Here is a 15,286-nt window from a genome sequence, read left to right as displayed (position 1 = left end):
CCTCAGTGGCCACATCACATGCCAATTTTGAATTTGGCCACTGATTGGCCTGACTTAGACCTTTCCAAAAACACATTTCCGGGCCAAACCATGACACTGCAGGTGATGAACTTTTCGTTTTCCCAGTGTTGGGTGCTGCCTAATTTCTGTGCTGCTGTGTGCCCCTGTAAGGATTGTTGAAAAGCTCTTTACAGCTCCAAGGAACAGCTTGATCTCTACAGGTTACTTGGGATTACCTATCATTCCAGGTCAACTGTGGTTAGCAGAATCTGGGATTGGAAGAAACGACTCAAGACATGCAACTGGAATTGCATATGCATGAACTGGAGTGAGAAAGCAGTTTTCTATAAATCAGTGGAAGGGATTAAAAAACCCTGCCCTGAGAGCTGGAACACAGCAACTCCAAAGCGAAGCCAGCCTCAGAGGGACTTCTCCAGAGCACATCAGGCACTCAGGGCACGTTCCAGGGGAGGTGAGACAAGGCAGGAAGAGCAGTGAGCTGGGCTGCCAGAGACAAATGCAGGTCTGCTGGGGCAGGAGACCCTTGGAGCAGAGAAAGCAGCAGCTTTCAGCCTGCAAAACCAGCACACAGGAAGGAAAGTGCTCGTGAAAAATCAACTGCAGTGTGTCAGGAGCCAAGGGACACAGAAAGTCAGAAAACATGTTCAGCTTTCCAAAATATTCTCAGCTTTCTCAGTACAATGTGTGACAAGACCATTTCACCAAGCCCAATTGCTGTAGTTTCTTAGTCTGTCAGCTGTGGTGCTCAAAAATAAAAGGGGTGTTCTGCTGAGCAATGCAAGTTCCTAAAACCTTTGCCTTTATATTTCCAGAATGAAGTTGATAGCAGGTGTAAGGAAGATCAGTTATCTCGTTGGAAAAGAAAAATCTACTCAGTGCTCTAGTGAGAATTTTTCCCTCTTTCAGCTTTTATTCTTCTTTCCCCCTCAGTTAGAAATATTTCAATAGTGAAATATTCTGTCAGGTGCATTTTGTATTAGAACTTTGCACTATTAAAGAACAGATGAGTTTGTCTTACTGTGGTAGCTGCTTTAATTATATATTTATTTTTTTTTGTGCAGTCCAAGCCTGAATCTCGGGCTTTGCTACCATTTATTTCTTCTATCCCAGTCTGGTCTACCAGGCACATTTCAACTGGGAAGGCAGATACACTGTATTTTTATTCATTTTGTCAGCTATTACTTGTTTTCTGAATGTGAACTGTATGAAGAGTCTTCATCTTTCTTCCTTCAGTGTATATGAGACACTGTTGCCCTTATTTAAATTCAAGTGGTTTGAGTAAACCTGTTTGAAACTTCTGTGACATTTGGCCACACGTTCCTGAATGCTCCAGGGTAATATCTTACTTCCGTTTTTGTTCTGACTTGTTTTTAGGAGTTGTAATATGTACTGATAAGAGTTCAGAAGTTACATTGATTTATTTAATTCACTTTTTCATAAAACACCATTTTTCCTCCCTTCCTTCAGACCACAGCAAGCCCTGCCTGACAAAAAATGACTTAAGAGATGCCAGTGAATACGCAATATATGCATATGCAATGTGTAACTTAGGTAATCTAATATGATCAAACAGAAAAAGTCACTGTAGAGTTTTATGTAAGTTTAATCTGAATAAATCAATTTAAAAATACAGTATAAATAATTCTTAACTTATATAAAAATTGATTAAGAAAATTTGGGAGTTTTTGTGCTTCTTACTAACTTTACAAAACAGCATTTATTTAAACACAGATGCAAAACATTTTACCTGTGGCCTTTTTGCTAAGGCGTAAAATATTTACACACTCACAGTACTTTTTTTTTTTGGTGAAAAATATATACTGACTGATAGACTGTACCTTTCTGTACAAAGACAATTTCAGCTTACTTTGCATAGAAGAAATCAACACACACAAAAAAACCCACTAGATACATAACTTTGCTGTTAAAATACTTCAGGTAAGCCTTTTGGAAAAATTCATTAGGCATTAACTTTCTCCTTAAGAGTCAGTTTTATTTTCTAAAGCAACAATTAAGGCTATTCCAGCATTGAGGTCTTGGCAATACATGTCCAAACCACTGTCCATCATACAATGCCAGATGTGTGCAGTGTGTTACCAGCAATTTTGCCTGTTAACACAATCAGCAATTCCCTATCCCAAAATTAGTCTTCTGAAACTTCAAGTTTTCGTTGAGGAATATACAGAGTTCCTTGAGAGGTTCTCTGGGTACCATCTGAGTTTGCAGATAGTGCAGGTTCTGTGTTTGGCCCTCCTGGTGTGCGGAAAAAGTTCTCTGTAACTGCCTGAGGCTCCTGAGGTTCCTTTGGCTGAAGGAACTGAAGAGAAAAGAGAAAGTTACTTTCATTTATGGGGGAATAAAAAGTAAATTCTACTTCTATGTTTCTGCAGGATATTCGCAAACTTTTTTTCCCCTGAAATTTAAAAACTGAACTTTTTACTGAGAAGAATATACCTGCATTCCTTTATATACATATATAAATACATAAAAATATGTTTTTTCTAATCCCCTTATTTTTTAACACAAACAGATATTAGGCAATACAGTATTACATAAAATATACAGAGAAATATTTTTTTCCTGTGGGGGGGGGGGAAGATTTAAAAACATGTACAGTCCTATCCTATTAAAAGAATAGCTATTATTAAACACAAGAACTTGAGGGTAGATTAGGGAAGTAACAAGAAGGAAAGAAAATAACAAAGGAATAGTTTTTTAATAAGCACAATCTCAGTTTGTGATTAGTAAAGTATCTCTCAGATACGTAAAATCCTCCCTCTAAAACAGTTGTTTCTTCACATCATGTCATCTTCCAGCTGGCTCCACTTCGACCACAAATAAGTCACTTATCTTCCTTGCTAACCTCTCATTTCTACTGTACTTAGGCTGGCCTTCACTGCTAGCTCTTTTTGGGCAGTGCTGATTTCTAAAGATCAAAAAGAAATGTTTATTTATAATTTTTACCTGCTGTAAGGGAATTACTGCACTGCACTTCCTACTCAACCCACCATGGTGGAGTAGCGATATGTTTTAACTCACCTTCCCTTCTTGCATGTTTGTACTCCCTGAGCTATGGCTGATATTTTCTGATTGGGAAGAGACTGGCACGTGCTGTAGAATAGGATTTGCAGGAACTTGCACACCAGCAGGTATTAGTCCTATGTGTTGCAGCATAAAGTTCAGAGCTGAAGAGCTTGGATTTGGGGCAGAACTGGTACTGCTTGAATTGAGGCAGGAGTTGCTCAGTACAGGTGCAGCAGCTATGGAATTTGGTGACAGCATTATGTTCAAGGGTGTTATATGAAAAGCAGGAATATTGACTGTCTTCAGTTCTGAGGCTGGCATTGGAATGACACCTAGAACAGAAACATCAAGTGTTGAAAGGAATTAGGGCAAGCTGGCCCTGGCCCCTTGAGCTGGACCCCCGTGCCTGTTTCCCTGGACACTCACCAGTGATGGGAGAGCTGTAGGCTGTGTGCTGCAGAGAACATACCCCAGCCTTTTCTTTAGTGGAGCACTCTGCCTTGTTGCCATGGGTGCAGTGAGTCAGAGGAATAAGATAACCAGATGGAAAAAAAGTCTGAGAAAGAAAGAGACAGCACATCTTTAGCCCAAACATGTAGTAAGCAAACCCCAAAACTTTTCTCCAAAAGTGCAACCCTCCCTTGCCTTGTTTTTATTCTTTATCCTCCATGTCCCCAGGATGCCATATCCTATGCCTGTACTACTTTCTGTCTGAAATGAGACACAATAGACTCAAGGACATGCTCTTTCAAATTAATACCACAGAGAAGTCAGCTGGCTCTATTCCCAGCTGATACTGTTGGTGGGGAACTGGAAATCCACCTGGGATTAACACAGTACAGTTTGACCAGATGGAAAAGAAACCATGATACTGAACACTATTTTTCCAGAAGAAACCTTCTGGATCCAGTAAATCATCACATCACCTCATTCTTGGATTGTATTTTTCATAAAACAAATATTGGATGACAAAGCTTTTGTATTTACATATTCTGTTTTTGTCAACAGAACAATTCCTTATTCAGGTTCTCTACAGCAATCAGTCTTAACTGCAGAATACTGAATTTTACTGATGAAGAGAGATTCATGTGATTCTGTTTCAAAGCATTTGACAGTAAATATATGCAAGAGAAAAAATGCAAAAGAAAAAAAAAGAGAGGATGGGGGAGATAAGGGGTCTCAATATTGCCCTCAGCTCATTAGTGTGACCTTCATTTCCAATGGAAGCCTGAAAGCCTCTTTATGGCCTCTTTTTTGTGTACTCAACGCAGAAACAGAAATCCTACATTCCTACAAAATAAGGTTTTAAAAGCACAGTAAAATTAATACAGCCAAAGACAGCCTATGTAGGTGTAGTTCGTTGCAGTTTTGTTTCTTTTGCAGAGACTCCAAGTAGTGTTTTCCCAGGGAATGGCAAGACAAATCTTACCTCAGGAGCAGGAATGGCAAATGCCACAGGTATGTCTTGTTTTGTTTTGATTTTATCTTCATCTTCTGGAATATTTTCTTTTGTACATGGGTCACAGCAACTTGTCATGTTCTGATCTACTGTTTTGGTTTCATTCTGTCTGTCTTCCTGGACACAGTCCATTTCGTGATTTGTTTGTGAGCTGTTGGAAGGTGGTTTTTCATTCTTAGTGTATTCTCCCTTTGAAAAAAGCACACACAAAAAGAAAGGCAGGTGTTGTAAGGCTTAACGATCTCAATTAGAGACATACAACGATAGTTAAACATTCTTAAAAACTGAAAAGAAAGCTTTTTACTTTCGCCTCATTCAAGTTTGTACTATAAAAATTTCTGGTCACTAGAACAGCCAGGTCCATGTTATCATATCTTGTTTCTCCCCAGCTAGTGGATGTTGGATAGCATGTGCTGTCATAACACACCCATAACATATGACAACTGTTTCAGCAAGCCAAATTTATAGCAGATTTATAATTTACAGAGATGCTAAAACAATCGACATTTTAGGACTAGAAAGTAATCCATCCCAAATCTCTCCATATATATCAAGTTTATCTGAACCTCTTATTGTCTTCATATGTTGTTTTATTATGCCTACAACAAACCAACATGGGGTGGAAATATTTAGAAAGCATCAGGATTTTGGGACGTTCCCTGTAAAGGGACTTTTATACATCCACTTTCCCTCCTAACACCTCTAAAGCCAGGAATAGTTGCCAGCAAGTTTACAGAATTCTAGAATTCAAGGGACCTTGAAGATCTCTTGCTTCCAACCTTGCTCTCAACCTGACCTACTCCCCTAAATCAGGTATAAATAGGTAAGTTTTGACATAGTGTTTTGTGAGCTACTTTATTTTCACTACACCTGTACACTTTGTCTTCTTAGATACAAACCCCAGCCCCTCAAACATCAGCAGGCATAGCAAATGAAGACCATCTCTTCAAGCCTGATGTTATTTAAAACGCCTACACTCACTGGCAGGCTCCCACATCACTTTGAAAATGAGTAGGTGGCAACATCACTAAGTCATAAAATGGCATTTTAAAACTAATTTAACTTACCAAAGAAGTATCAAGGCTTTCCTCGTCACTTTTACGCCTTTTAATTAAATTACTCTCTGGTAGTGCTTGTGATCTTTTAAGGCACCGCTGAGATGAAGTTTCTGATTTCGTTTCAGGTCTTTCTTCAGCTGCCAAGGATTTTGTAGGCTCATCCGGACCTCTTGGTGTGTCCCCTTCCTCAGTGGTTATTTTATTTAATATTTTTGAATTATTACTCTTAATTCCAGTTACGTTAGCACATGGCAGAGGCTGCAACATGAAGCCTGGGCTGTAGGTTGTTACTGTGTGGGCTTGGGAAGGGTGCAGATAGATTGCATATGAAACCCCAGACTGAGGATGAGGTAGGATAACTGGTGACACGGAGCTGTGGCTTGCAGGGCACACCCCGAGGGGCTGGCTCAGAGCTGGCTGCTGAGAGGGCTCAGGCTTGGGGACAGCCTCAGGCGAGGACAGGGCACATTTCGTTTGCATCTCTTCTGCTGTCCTTCAGCAAAAAAAAAAAAACAAAAAAAAAAAAAAAAAAAAAAAAAAAAAAAAAAAACCCAAATGTGTTTTAATTCCTTCATGCAAAAATGAATGTTCTAACAAATTATCTTCTGTAATATACTATATTATCATTATCTTCTGTAATACAAAGACTTGACATGAACCTGTACTTCTCAATCCACTAAAGATAAAATAAAAACTAGCCTGCAGTACTCAAGGTTACTGGTTTTTGCAGGCTATTTCCCCACTCAAACTGAGCATAACTTTAACTTGTTCTCACCTTTAAACTTGTGCAAACTTACTTGGATTGTCCTTCCAGCTGATGTTTAGTGATTGCTGGAAACTGAGCTATTGTATTTGGGAAAACTGGTAAACTTTGATAAGTACCTGGTTGGAGGAGAAGAACAAATCAAAAGAGTGAGTTCATCAAAGTAAAAATTTAACTTTCAAAGTAAAAATTTAACTTTAACTTGAGGAGACTGCATTATGTAATGTAACAGTTAATGAGATAAGTTATCCTCAAACTCAGTCCAGATTTGATTTGATCAACTGGACATCAACTTACATCAAACAAATTTTAAAGGCCCCAGAGAGGATTCCTAGCAAGAACATGAACACTGACAGGTAATTTTCTGTTTTAGAATACAGAACTGGTTAAATAGTATGATCCAAAGAAGAGTTTCTACAACAAAGCAGGTTCAGAGAAGATCCAATATTCATTGATTCTAGACAAATAGAAGGTTTGTAGCCATTTCTGCATTTTTGACAGCTCTTAAGATGCATTTTTTGAAAGGAGCACCACCCACACATCTACAAGTCCTGTGAGAAGAGGGCAAGCCCAAATATTTAATGAAGGCTACATCTGACTTAAAAACAAAGAAAAAAGTTTCTGAAAGAAAAAAATATGAAAATATACATACTGGCACTTATTTTAACTGGGCTGGTTGGAGCAGACTGGATCTTCCTTCTGTCATTCTCTATACTCTTAACTAACTTTATTAGAGATGAGTGCCGAGTGAAATTTTGCTTTCCTTTTGAAGGAAAAAGGGCTTTTGAGCACTGCTCTTTGGAAGTGATGGATTCTGAAATAGGTGGGGAACAGGTTGTAGAAGTTGCTTCAAGTTTTGTATCTGAAAAACAGAAAAAAAAGAAGAAAATATGTATCATATGCAGATTCACTAATAAAAAGCAATTATTGGACCCCGGCTTATAATTCCTGAAGTATCAAAAGTAGCGAACATGGAAATTCAAGAATCTCAATAGCTGAACATCCACTGTATGCAAATAGATATTGGTTGCTGTGCTCATAAGGACAGTGATGTGACTAGTAAAAGATTTTCTGCTTAGTTACTCTGTCTTTTGGTCAAAAATTTCTAGCACAGAAAATGAAAAAAACAATCAATATCATCATCAGAACAAAAGGAAAATATACATACACCTACCCTGAGTATTTGTCAAGACCTCAGGTCCTGTCCACTTGAATGCTGGTTTTCTACCTCTCTCCTCTGTAACATGAACTTTTTTGATAAGCTTAAGGCTGCTGAGAACATTTGCTATGTCATAAAGTCTTCTAATTTTGGCTGAAATAAAAGAGATAAATGGAAAGTAGCAACTACAATTAAAAAGTAGCATGTATCAGATAAAGAAATGTTGTAATACCCTTTAAGCAGCTAAAAGGAAAAAGCTTTTAAAAAATTATAACAACAATTTTGTGGAACAGGTATTTATATAACGAAATAATATTGTGATACAAAGTTTACATGTAAAATAGAAGACATAGATACAGATCTAGAAGACACTGCAAAGTTTATTATGCTAAATATGGAAAAAAGAACATTTTCAAAACAAGTTAATTTCTGTGCAATGATCAAACCTACACAAATCCTGTAGTACATATACGTAGATTAAAAGGCAGGTAGGTACACACATGCAATGGCAAATATGGGAACTGGAGGGAAGAGACACACTAAAATCCAACAGGGTAATCATCCTGCATATCTTCCCTCTCTCTAGGTTGAGCTATTCGGGAAAAAATTCAGGTAGAAGTCAAACTACAAGTGAGTTCTAGAGCAAAGTGAATGTGCTTAGGTCATGGAATTTTTGGCTCCTAACCAAGAACGTGGTAAAACATGGGATTGATATTTGAAATACCCGTAGACAGATGGAATGCCCTGAAAATGCTTTTATTGTGAGACAGGCTCTTCTTATAGAAGAATAAAAGCAAGGAAAAACCACTACTGAGTAGCCACCCACCCTCTCTATGTTGCTGTGAAGCAGTGGAAAGGAAATAATGAATGGAAACCAGCAAGGATCAGTACTTGCATAGACACAACTCCACAAAAAAAAAAACCCTCAAAACCAAAACAAAAAATAACCCAAACAAGCAAAGGAATCCGAGAATGAAGGAAAAGCCTAATTTTCAATGAAACCTACAACTATCCCTCAAAGCAGCAAATTTTTAATTATTATATGTCTACTGATCTAGCCCTAGAAAAATTATTTCATTTGAATGGAGAGGAAGGGGAGGAAGTGTGCAGGGAACTGAGAGAAGGGTAAAAGAATGAAGAAATAATTTGCAGTTAGAGCAAAGGGTTTCACTTCCTCTGACATGCAAGTTGGTCACAGGACTCTTACAGAATTTCTTTAGATTTCTACCAAGTTAGTTATGTGGCCAGAACACAGATTCTGGGGCATCTTTGGTGAAATGATGCTGAAAACTTTGACAGGCTGCTTGAGGAAAGAGAAATTGTTACTAATATAGAGGCTTGTGACAATACTTCAGGAGGGAGGATTTAATGGACTTTTCCTCTCAGGTGGGCATTATGCATCAATAGCCATACAAAATTATAAACTGCAGAAGGTGTTGAGTGAGTTTGTAGAGGCTCAAATAAACATTTGTGGCAGGAAAAATAAGACAGTATTTCTCCTTATATGAAGTAGTACTGGAATAATTCATTTAGCTTACATTTGCTATTGTACTTACTTTTAAACTTGCTTTTATCTAAGTCTTCTAACTGATCTTCTCCAATCAGGATTTTAGCAGCAACTTCAAGGCTCACTATTTGAGGTGTTGATACAAGAAACAGCATCACAAATTTCTGACTCATCACTCGTAAGGACTTGTATTTCCTGCCATTCACTGATGCTGCAGCAGACAGGAAAAGGATTAAAGTATTCAGCAACACACCAGCTACAAACATAAAACACTGAAGAAATTTTTCAATAATAATTGTAAGAACAACACAGAGACTAGGCAGGGCCAATGTTGACACCAGAATCATGTTTCTGCGTGACAAGAAACAGATGATTGGGTGGATACCAAGTCTAACTACAAAGAAGAGACAGTGATGTATCCCACATATACCTTTCCCATTGTCTGTCAACTTGTACTCTTAAAGATGCTTAACCCTTAATTAAAATTTCTTCCATGAATCAAAGCTAAATTAATAAAACAAATTGAGTATTTTATTCTTCAAGTTTCTACAACATTCAGTAGCAACTTCTGGTTTCCATAACAACTCAGTCAATTGCCAATTGGATTATATGTTGGTGTATTTGATAGTTCCACCTGATGTAGAAACAAATTAGAAGAACTGAATGAATAAGACAAGTGAAAGAGTGCAGAGCACTTTTTCTCACTACAAAGAGTTGTGGTGCCTTTGGAACAGCACCTCCTCAGAAAAAAAAAAGGAAGACTAATAAAAGTTTTTTTCCCAAGTTCATAGAAATTTATCATTTTAAGTACATATTATTCTTGGCATTATAGAGAATTATTACCAGCACGGAATTCCACTCCTGGGAGCTCGACAAAAGACATTTCTGACTGCTCACTTGAGTCAAAAGAACTTGCCATTTCTTCATTCCTTTCACCATCAGGATCAAATTCATGTTCATACTCTCTTTTCTTGATCATCTGGATTTGCTGTATGTATTTGTTCTCTTCCCCCACCTTTTTCAGGGCCTGTAGGGTCTGGGGGAGGTTGTGGCGCCCGTGCCAGACATATCTGTTCCTGGCCAAGCGGCTCACCATGTGCAGGCTCTCCAGCACGTTCACAATGTCATAGATGCGCCTGCGCTCCACATCTGCAGAGGGAAAGGTGAACCTGACAGCTCTGCTACATAACACATGTGCACTCATGCATTACCTGCAGCACAGAGTCCTGTCCTTCCTCTTAGTATACTTCCAAATCATTTTTGCCAATTCCATAGCACAAACTGAAAATAGCCCTCCCAGGTCTTGCCAGCAAGGAGAACAAATCTTGCTTTGTATATGCAAGAACTTGATGTTCCAGAGTTATACTTGGCTTTCAGCATTCCTTAAGAAATAAAATTGACTGTTGCCAGAAGAGTCATTACATGGTTTCAATCCAGCTTTAGAAAAAACATAGCATTTCTAATTATTCACTGCATTGATTCTAGATTGTCCTTAAAAAACCTTGGAAACTCATGGTATAAAACTCTTTTATTACTTCTTTTTACATGTCATTTTATTAGCACACTCTTCTAATTTGTCTGATAAACTCTTGGTTTCTGATAAAATCTTGGTTTTAACCAGACATTTCCTAAAATACATGTCCTTTTGTACAAAGCATACAAAAATGTAAATCATACAGCTTTAAAATTTTAAAACTATTATCCATATATAAGCTGTAAAATACTGTAACTCCATAACTTTTTTTTTATTTAAAAAAGCTTCAGCTTGATGTTAGAAATGTGGACTCTGCAGAAATTACTGGTGCAACATACAAAACAGTGATATAGAATGAGAAAGTTAATATACCATTAAGAACAGAAAGAGGTTTCTTGCTTTGATGTCATGATCAGACAGGCAGCTGTGGGCTCAGTTTGAGAAATGCTAGTTCCTGCTGCAAAAATCTAACCACTAATCTTAGGTATCATCTCTGAATTTAAAAAACTGCAACTGGTTATTTGTGGCATAAGCAATAATTTAGATGTTCAATATGAAACGGAATTCAGAGTTTCTCAGTTCAATTCACTGAGGAAACATCAGCATTCTAAAAGAATTGCTCTGGGAATTAGCAGTTTAAAAATGGGTTTAAATAAATTTGAGAACAGAGTAAGCTTCCAAAATTGTATGGAGCAAAAATATACTAAAAAAAATGACAGGTTATTGGGAAATATGCATGAAGAAATATTTAATAGGATGAACACCAACTTACGTAGCTCTTCAGTGACTTCATCAAGGCAAATGTAACTTTTCTGTGAAGGGCTGGGGTAATCAGGATACCGAGCTAAGAATTTATGACACAGTAATCCGAGACTTTTCTCTTTGCGACTTGGCTGAGATTTTTCATATTCATCCCCCAATAAGTGCTCCTACATGGGAATAAGGAAAAGAGATTGTGAGGTTTTTGACAATACGTAAGCACAGATATTTAACAGCTTCATAGCACACTGTCAAAGGGCCAGTGTTCTCCCTTTGTCCTCAGCAGCTGTGAAATAAAACTAGAACATTACCTGTTGAATGTAGCTAGTCAATACCATTATTTATATTTGATAAATGCTCCAAAACCAAAACTTTAAAAAAAGATGTGCTGTGTCAATGTATAATTTTTATACTGAATAAACAGCCTTCAACTAACTTAACAAAAAAAAAAAAAAAAAAAAAAAAAAACAAAAAAAAAAAAAAAACAAAAAAAAACAAAACCAAAAATAACCAAAAGAACCAGGGAAAATAAATACAGACAACTTTACAACATACCTGCAAACAGTGTTTTGTCTGTAGGACCTCACTTGAGCTGTCTGACAGTTGCCTTCTCTGTTCTCTGCTCCTAATCTCAGGACTGGCTGCACTAATCAGCATTTTCAGGTTGGAAGTAGGTGTCCATGGATCTGCTGGAGGGGTTTCCTTCAGTTTTGGGGGTGTGGTTAGAGGCTGACAGTCAGGTTGTCTCTCTGTCAGTACCAACTGTGAGGTAGACGCTTGTTTCAAAGGAGTTTTCAGTACATTTTTGCATGGCTCAGAATGCTCATTTTCCTACATATCAATAAAAAGAACAACAGTGATATTAAAACCCAGGTGCACCACGATCCACGTATCAATGACAATCAAAGGGGAATAGAGATCCATCGCATTTTTTGGGCAGCTCCAAGTCAAGAGTTCCAGTCCTACTCTGAACCAATGAGTCCCTTCTCTGAAACCATTTCTGTGCCTGTAGCTTAAGGCTCGGGTCTCCTGGCATTTATTCCTCGAGTAATTTTCCTTTTCCTTCCTCTGAGGCAAATACAATCAGAAGATACCTTAATGCATAGCAGAGAGCTATAAATAATAGCTGAAACACGTACTGACCCGGGAGCGGGTGTGATGTCACTTATAAATTCTTTTTGAGCTAAATAGACACCAGCCTATGTCAGAGTACTCTTATCCTTTATCATATAATCACCTCAATTCTAGCGACCAGCCAGGTATTTAGTACTCATGGAAGTGCTGGCTAACAAGCTCTTAACTTTACAAGTTCCCAGCTCTCTCAACAAACTTCGGAGCGGAGTAAGGGGTGGAATGTGATCGCGGGGCTTGCCGAGATACAACATGAGAGGAGAGGATAAAGCCGGGATAGCGAAGGAAAGGCATGCCCGGGCGGGCTGGATCGGGGGCCGATCCACTTCCCTGTGGTTTCCTCCGTGTATTGCACCCTTGACTTTTCGCGCCGCGTCTCCGCGCCTGCGCGGTCTGCCCCGCAGAGCCCTCCAAGAAATGGGTCTGAGGTCGGTGGTGGTCCCGAATTCCCTTTGGGGGAGGTACCCGGGGCTCCGGGCAGGCTGGCCAGCCTGGAATTGCGAGGGAAGCGGGCCTGGCCCAGCGCCGCCCCACCTTCGCGGGACCCTCTTCCAATCGCAACTTCTCTGTCACGGCACCACAGCATGTCCGAGACAAACACGCTCTGAACATCATTATCCCTGCTCCTCCACACACCTTCCGTTAAGAGAAAATCAAAGAGGAGTGCCAGGAGGCAGAAGTGTTCTTCACGGACACCGTGGATAAAGGTCGTGAGAGATAAAGTTTCAGGAACTTTTGCTGAGGACAGAAATTAAAGCTAAGGTAAAACACACTCGATTTCTGCCGTCCCGCGGCTTCTACGCGCGATCGTTCTGACCGAAGCGGTTTCACCCCCAGCCGGGCTGAGCGCGGGCAGCGGGGCTATCATCACCCCGCGGGCATCGGCAGCCCCGGGGGTCGGCTGCTCTCGCTCACCAGAGGAATTACCTTGTCGCCGGCCCCCATCTCCCCGCCCGCCGGCCGTATTCTCCCGCCGCCTCAGGAGGCGACACCCGCCGCTCCCGCCGCACCGCTCCGCATGGCAGGTCCCGCCGGCCCTGCAGGGCAGGAGGAGGGAGGGAGGTACTGGATGGAGGCCCCGTGACGGGCCGGTTCCCGCTGCCTTCCGCGGCCGCCGAGCTCGTCCCGCCGCCTCCCGGCTCGGCCCGCGCGCGCCCGCCAGCCCGCCGCCCAACGGCCCCGGCCCCGCCCCGCCCCGCCCCGCCCGCCGCGGCCCAACACCGCCCATCGCCACTGCCGGCGGCGCGTTTAAACACAGGGGAGACACTACCCCCGCGTCCTCCCGCTCCCGCCGCGCACCCCACGGTCTGGGAGCGCCGGCAGCCCCCAGGAGCAGCGCTGCCACCGCCGCCCGCGCCGGCCCGGCCGAAGCGCGGGGCCGCTCCCGGTGCCGATTTGAATTCAACGCGCGGAGTCGCCGCGGGCGGGTGGGGCGGGCGCGGCAGCCAATCAGCTCCCGACGCAGCGCCCCGCGCGGCCAATGGGAGCGCGGCGCTGCGCGACCTCTCCCTCCTCCCGCCTCCCGCTGCCGGGCGAGCGCCGGCGGGGCTCGGGCCGGGGCTTTGGCGGGTTCCCTCCCTCGCTCCCTCCTTGCCTCCCTCCCGCCCCAACGGCCGCGGGGTCGCGAGGCGGAGCGGGCGGGGGCGCCGGGCGGTTTAGCGGAGCCCATTTACCCGCCGCTGCCGCCGGCCTCGCCCCGTCCTGTCCCGTCCCGTCCCATCCGTCAGGGGCCGCGCGGGCTCCACGCGCCCCTCGAGCCTTCACCCCCCCGGCCGTAGGCCCCGCACCCCGCGCGCCCCTCACGGGGTCCCGCCCGCCGCCCCGGCGCCAGTTCGCGGGGTCTCCGCGGCCGCCACGCTCCTCGGAACCTACCGCGCACGTTTTATTTAAACCACACTGCACTTCGCGCCCGTGCCTCGGGCCGGGAGCTCCAGGCTGAGCTCCACAGCCGGGGCCTGGGCTGGACACCGGCTGGAGAGACTCCCCCGCTCAGCAAAAAGGGGATAAAAGGTGAATGGCTGAGCCGGTGAGGGGCTCGCAGCCGCGTGGGAGTGCTTCGATTGCCCCTGGCCAAGGGGTGTTATTGCCCCCCGATATGGGTCCCAGCCGTCTGCTGCTGCTTATCGCAAAACCACAGAACCAACTAGACTGGAAAATACCTCTTGAGATCAGCGAGTCCAATTTATAACCAATCTATGGCAGTGACCGTGGCTATGGCAGTGAGCGCCACATCCAGTCTTTCCTTAAATACCTTCAGGGACAGTGAGTGACTCTAGCACCTCCCTGGGCACCCCATTCCAATGTCTGATCACCCTTCCTGTGAAGAAATTCCTCCCAGTGTCCAACCAAAAACCCCTGTTGCATCTCACAACATCTTGTCCTGACCCGTGTTCCCTGGGAGCAGAGCCTCACACCCACCAGAGGGTTGTCAAGAGTGGTAAGGGTGCCCCTGACCTTATCGCAGAGGTTATTTTGTTCTGCAGGCAGGAGTCTGGGATTTAAACCCACCACATCTCGACTGGTTTTTGTACTAGAGACAGGATTTCCAAACCTTTTGATGTAACTCTGCAACTTGTTCTGAAAGGGAAGTCTGAAAGCTTGTGAACTCAAATGAAAAAATTGACCCCAAAGTGATCTTCAGTCCTTGGTGTCACCAGCCATGTAGCAGCCAAGGGTTATTCTCTTGCAGTACCTATATGCCACACCTTAAAAAGTGGGATTTGGGTGGAGATTTGCTATTTTTCCTTTTGATGCTTTGATACAATTACTGAGTATTGGTTTCTTTCTATAAAATGTACACTAGCAGGTGTGACTGTTGTAACCCAGAGCTGGTGTGTGACTCACAAGAAGTACAAAATGTAAATACACAAAAAATAATGTGTGTTTTTTTCTTTACTCCCATAATGCCAGGCATGACCACATGGAATTTGA

General features: G+C 42.3%; 2 protein-coding genes across 16 annotated transcripts in view; one reads left to right on the top strand and one right to left on the bottom strand.

Annotated features, from left to right (window-relative positions):
* Positions 1-4,694, top strand: part of ZDHHC13 (zinc finger DHHC-type palmitoyltransferase 13) — a 37,234-nt gene extending 32,540 nt beyond the window's left edge. For 10 of the 12 annotated variants that reach the window (XM_064426239.1, XM_064426240.1, XM_064426236.1 and 7 more), the window contains one exon: positions 249-4,694. The gene's annotated coding sequence lies outside the window, so the exon portion shown is untranslated. The remainder of the gene's footprint in view (positions 1-248) is intronic. The other 2 variants (XM_064426238.1, XM_064426237.1) reach the window with 1 other exon arrangement.
* E2F8 (E2F transcription factor 8) lies at positions 1,994-13,434 on the bottom strand. Of its 4 annotated transcripts, XM_064426232.1 has the most exons (14): positions 13,271-13,349; positions 11,780-12,055; positions 11,238-11,394; positions 9,835-10,140; positions 9,041-9,202; positions 7,500-7,637; positions 6,978-7,187; positions 6,360-6,444; positions 5,572-6,055; positions 4,475-4,693; positions 3,472-3,601; positions 3,061-3,377; positions 2,885-2,947; positions 2,200-2,338 (listed from the first exon to the last, which is right to left on the bottom strand). In XM_064426232.1, exons 1-13 carry the CDS (start codon positions 13,298-13,300, stop codon positions 2,921-2,923), a joined length of 2,541 nt encoding a protein of 846 aa, XP_064282302.1. In that variant the 5' UTR covers positions 13,301-13,349; the 3' UTR covers positions 2,200-2,338; positions 2,885-2,920. The 4 variants fall into 4 exon arrangements, with proteins under 4 accessions (XP_064282301.1, XP_064282300.1, XP_064282303.1 ...); XM_064426231.1 differs by lacking the exon at positions 2,885-2,947 and having other exon boundaries at positions 1,994-2,338; positions 13,283-13,434; XM_064426230.1 differs by lacking the exon at positions 2,885-2,947 and having other exon boundaries at positions 1,994-2,338.
* Positions 13,435-15,286: the final 1,852 nt, after the last annotated feature.

This window comes from Passer domesticus, chromosome 6, assembly GCF_036417665.1.
Source record: "Passer domesticus isolate bPasDom1 chromosome 6, bPasDom1.hap1, whole genome shotgun sequence".
Classification (NCBI taxonomy): Eukaryota; Metazoa; Chordata; class Aves; order Passeriformes; family Passeridae; genus Passer; species Passer domesticus.
This window is presented reverse-complemented; position numbering and strand designations above follow the sequence as displayed.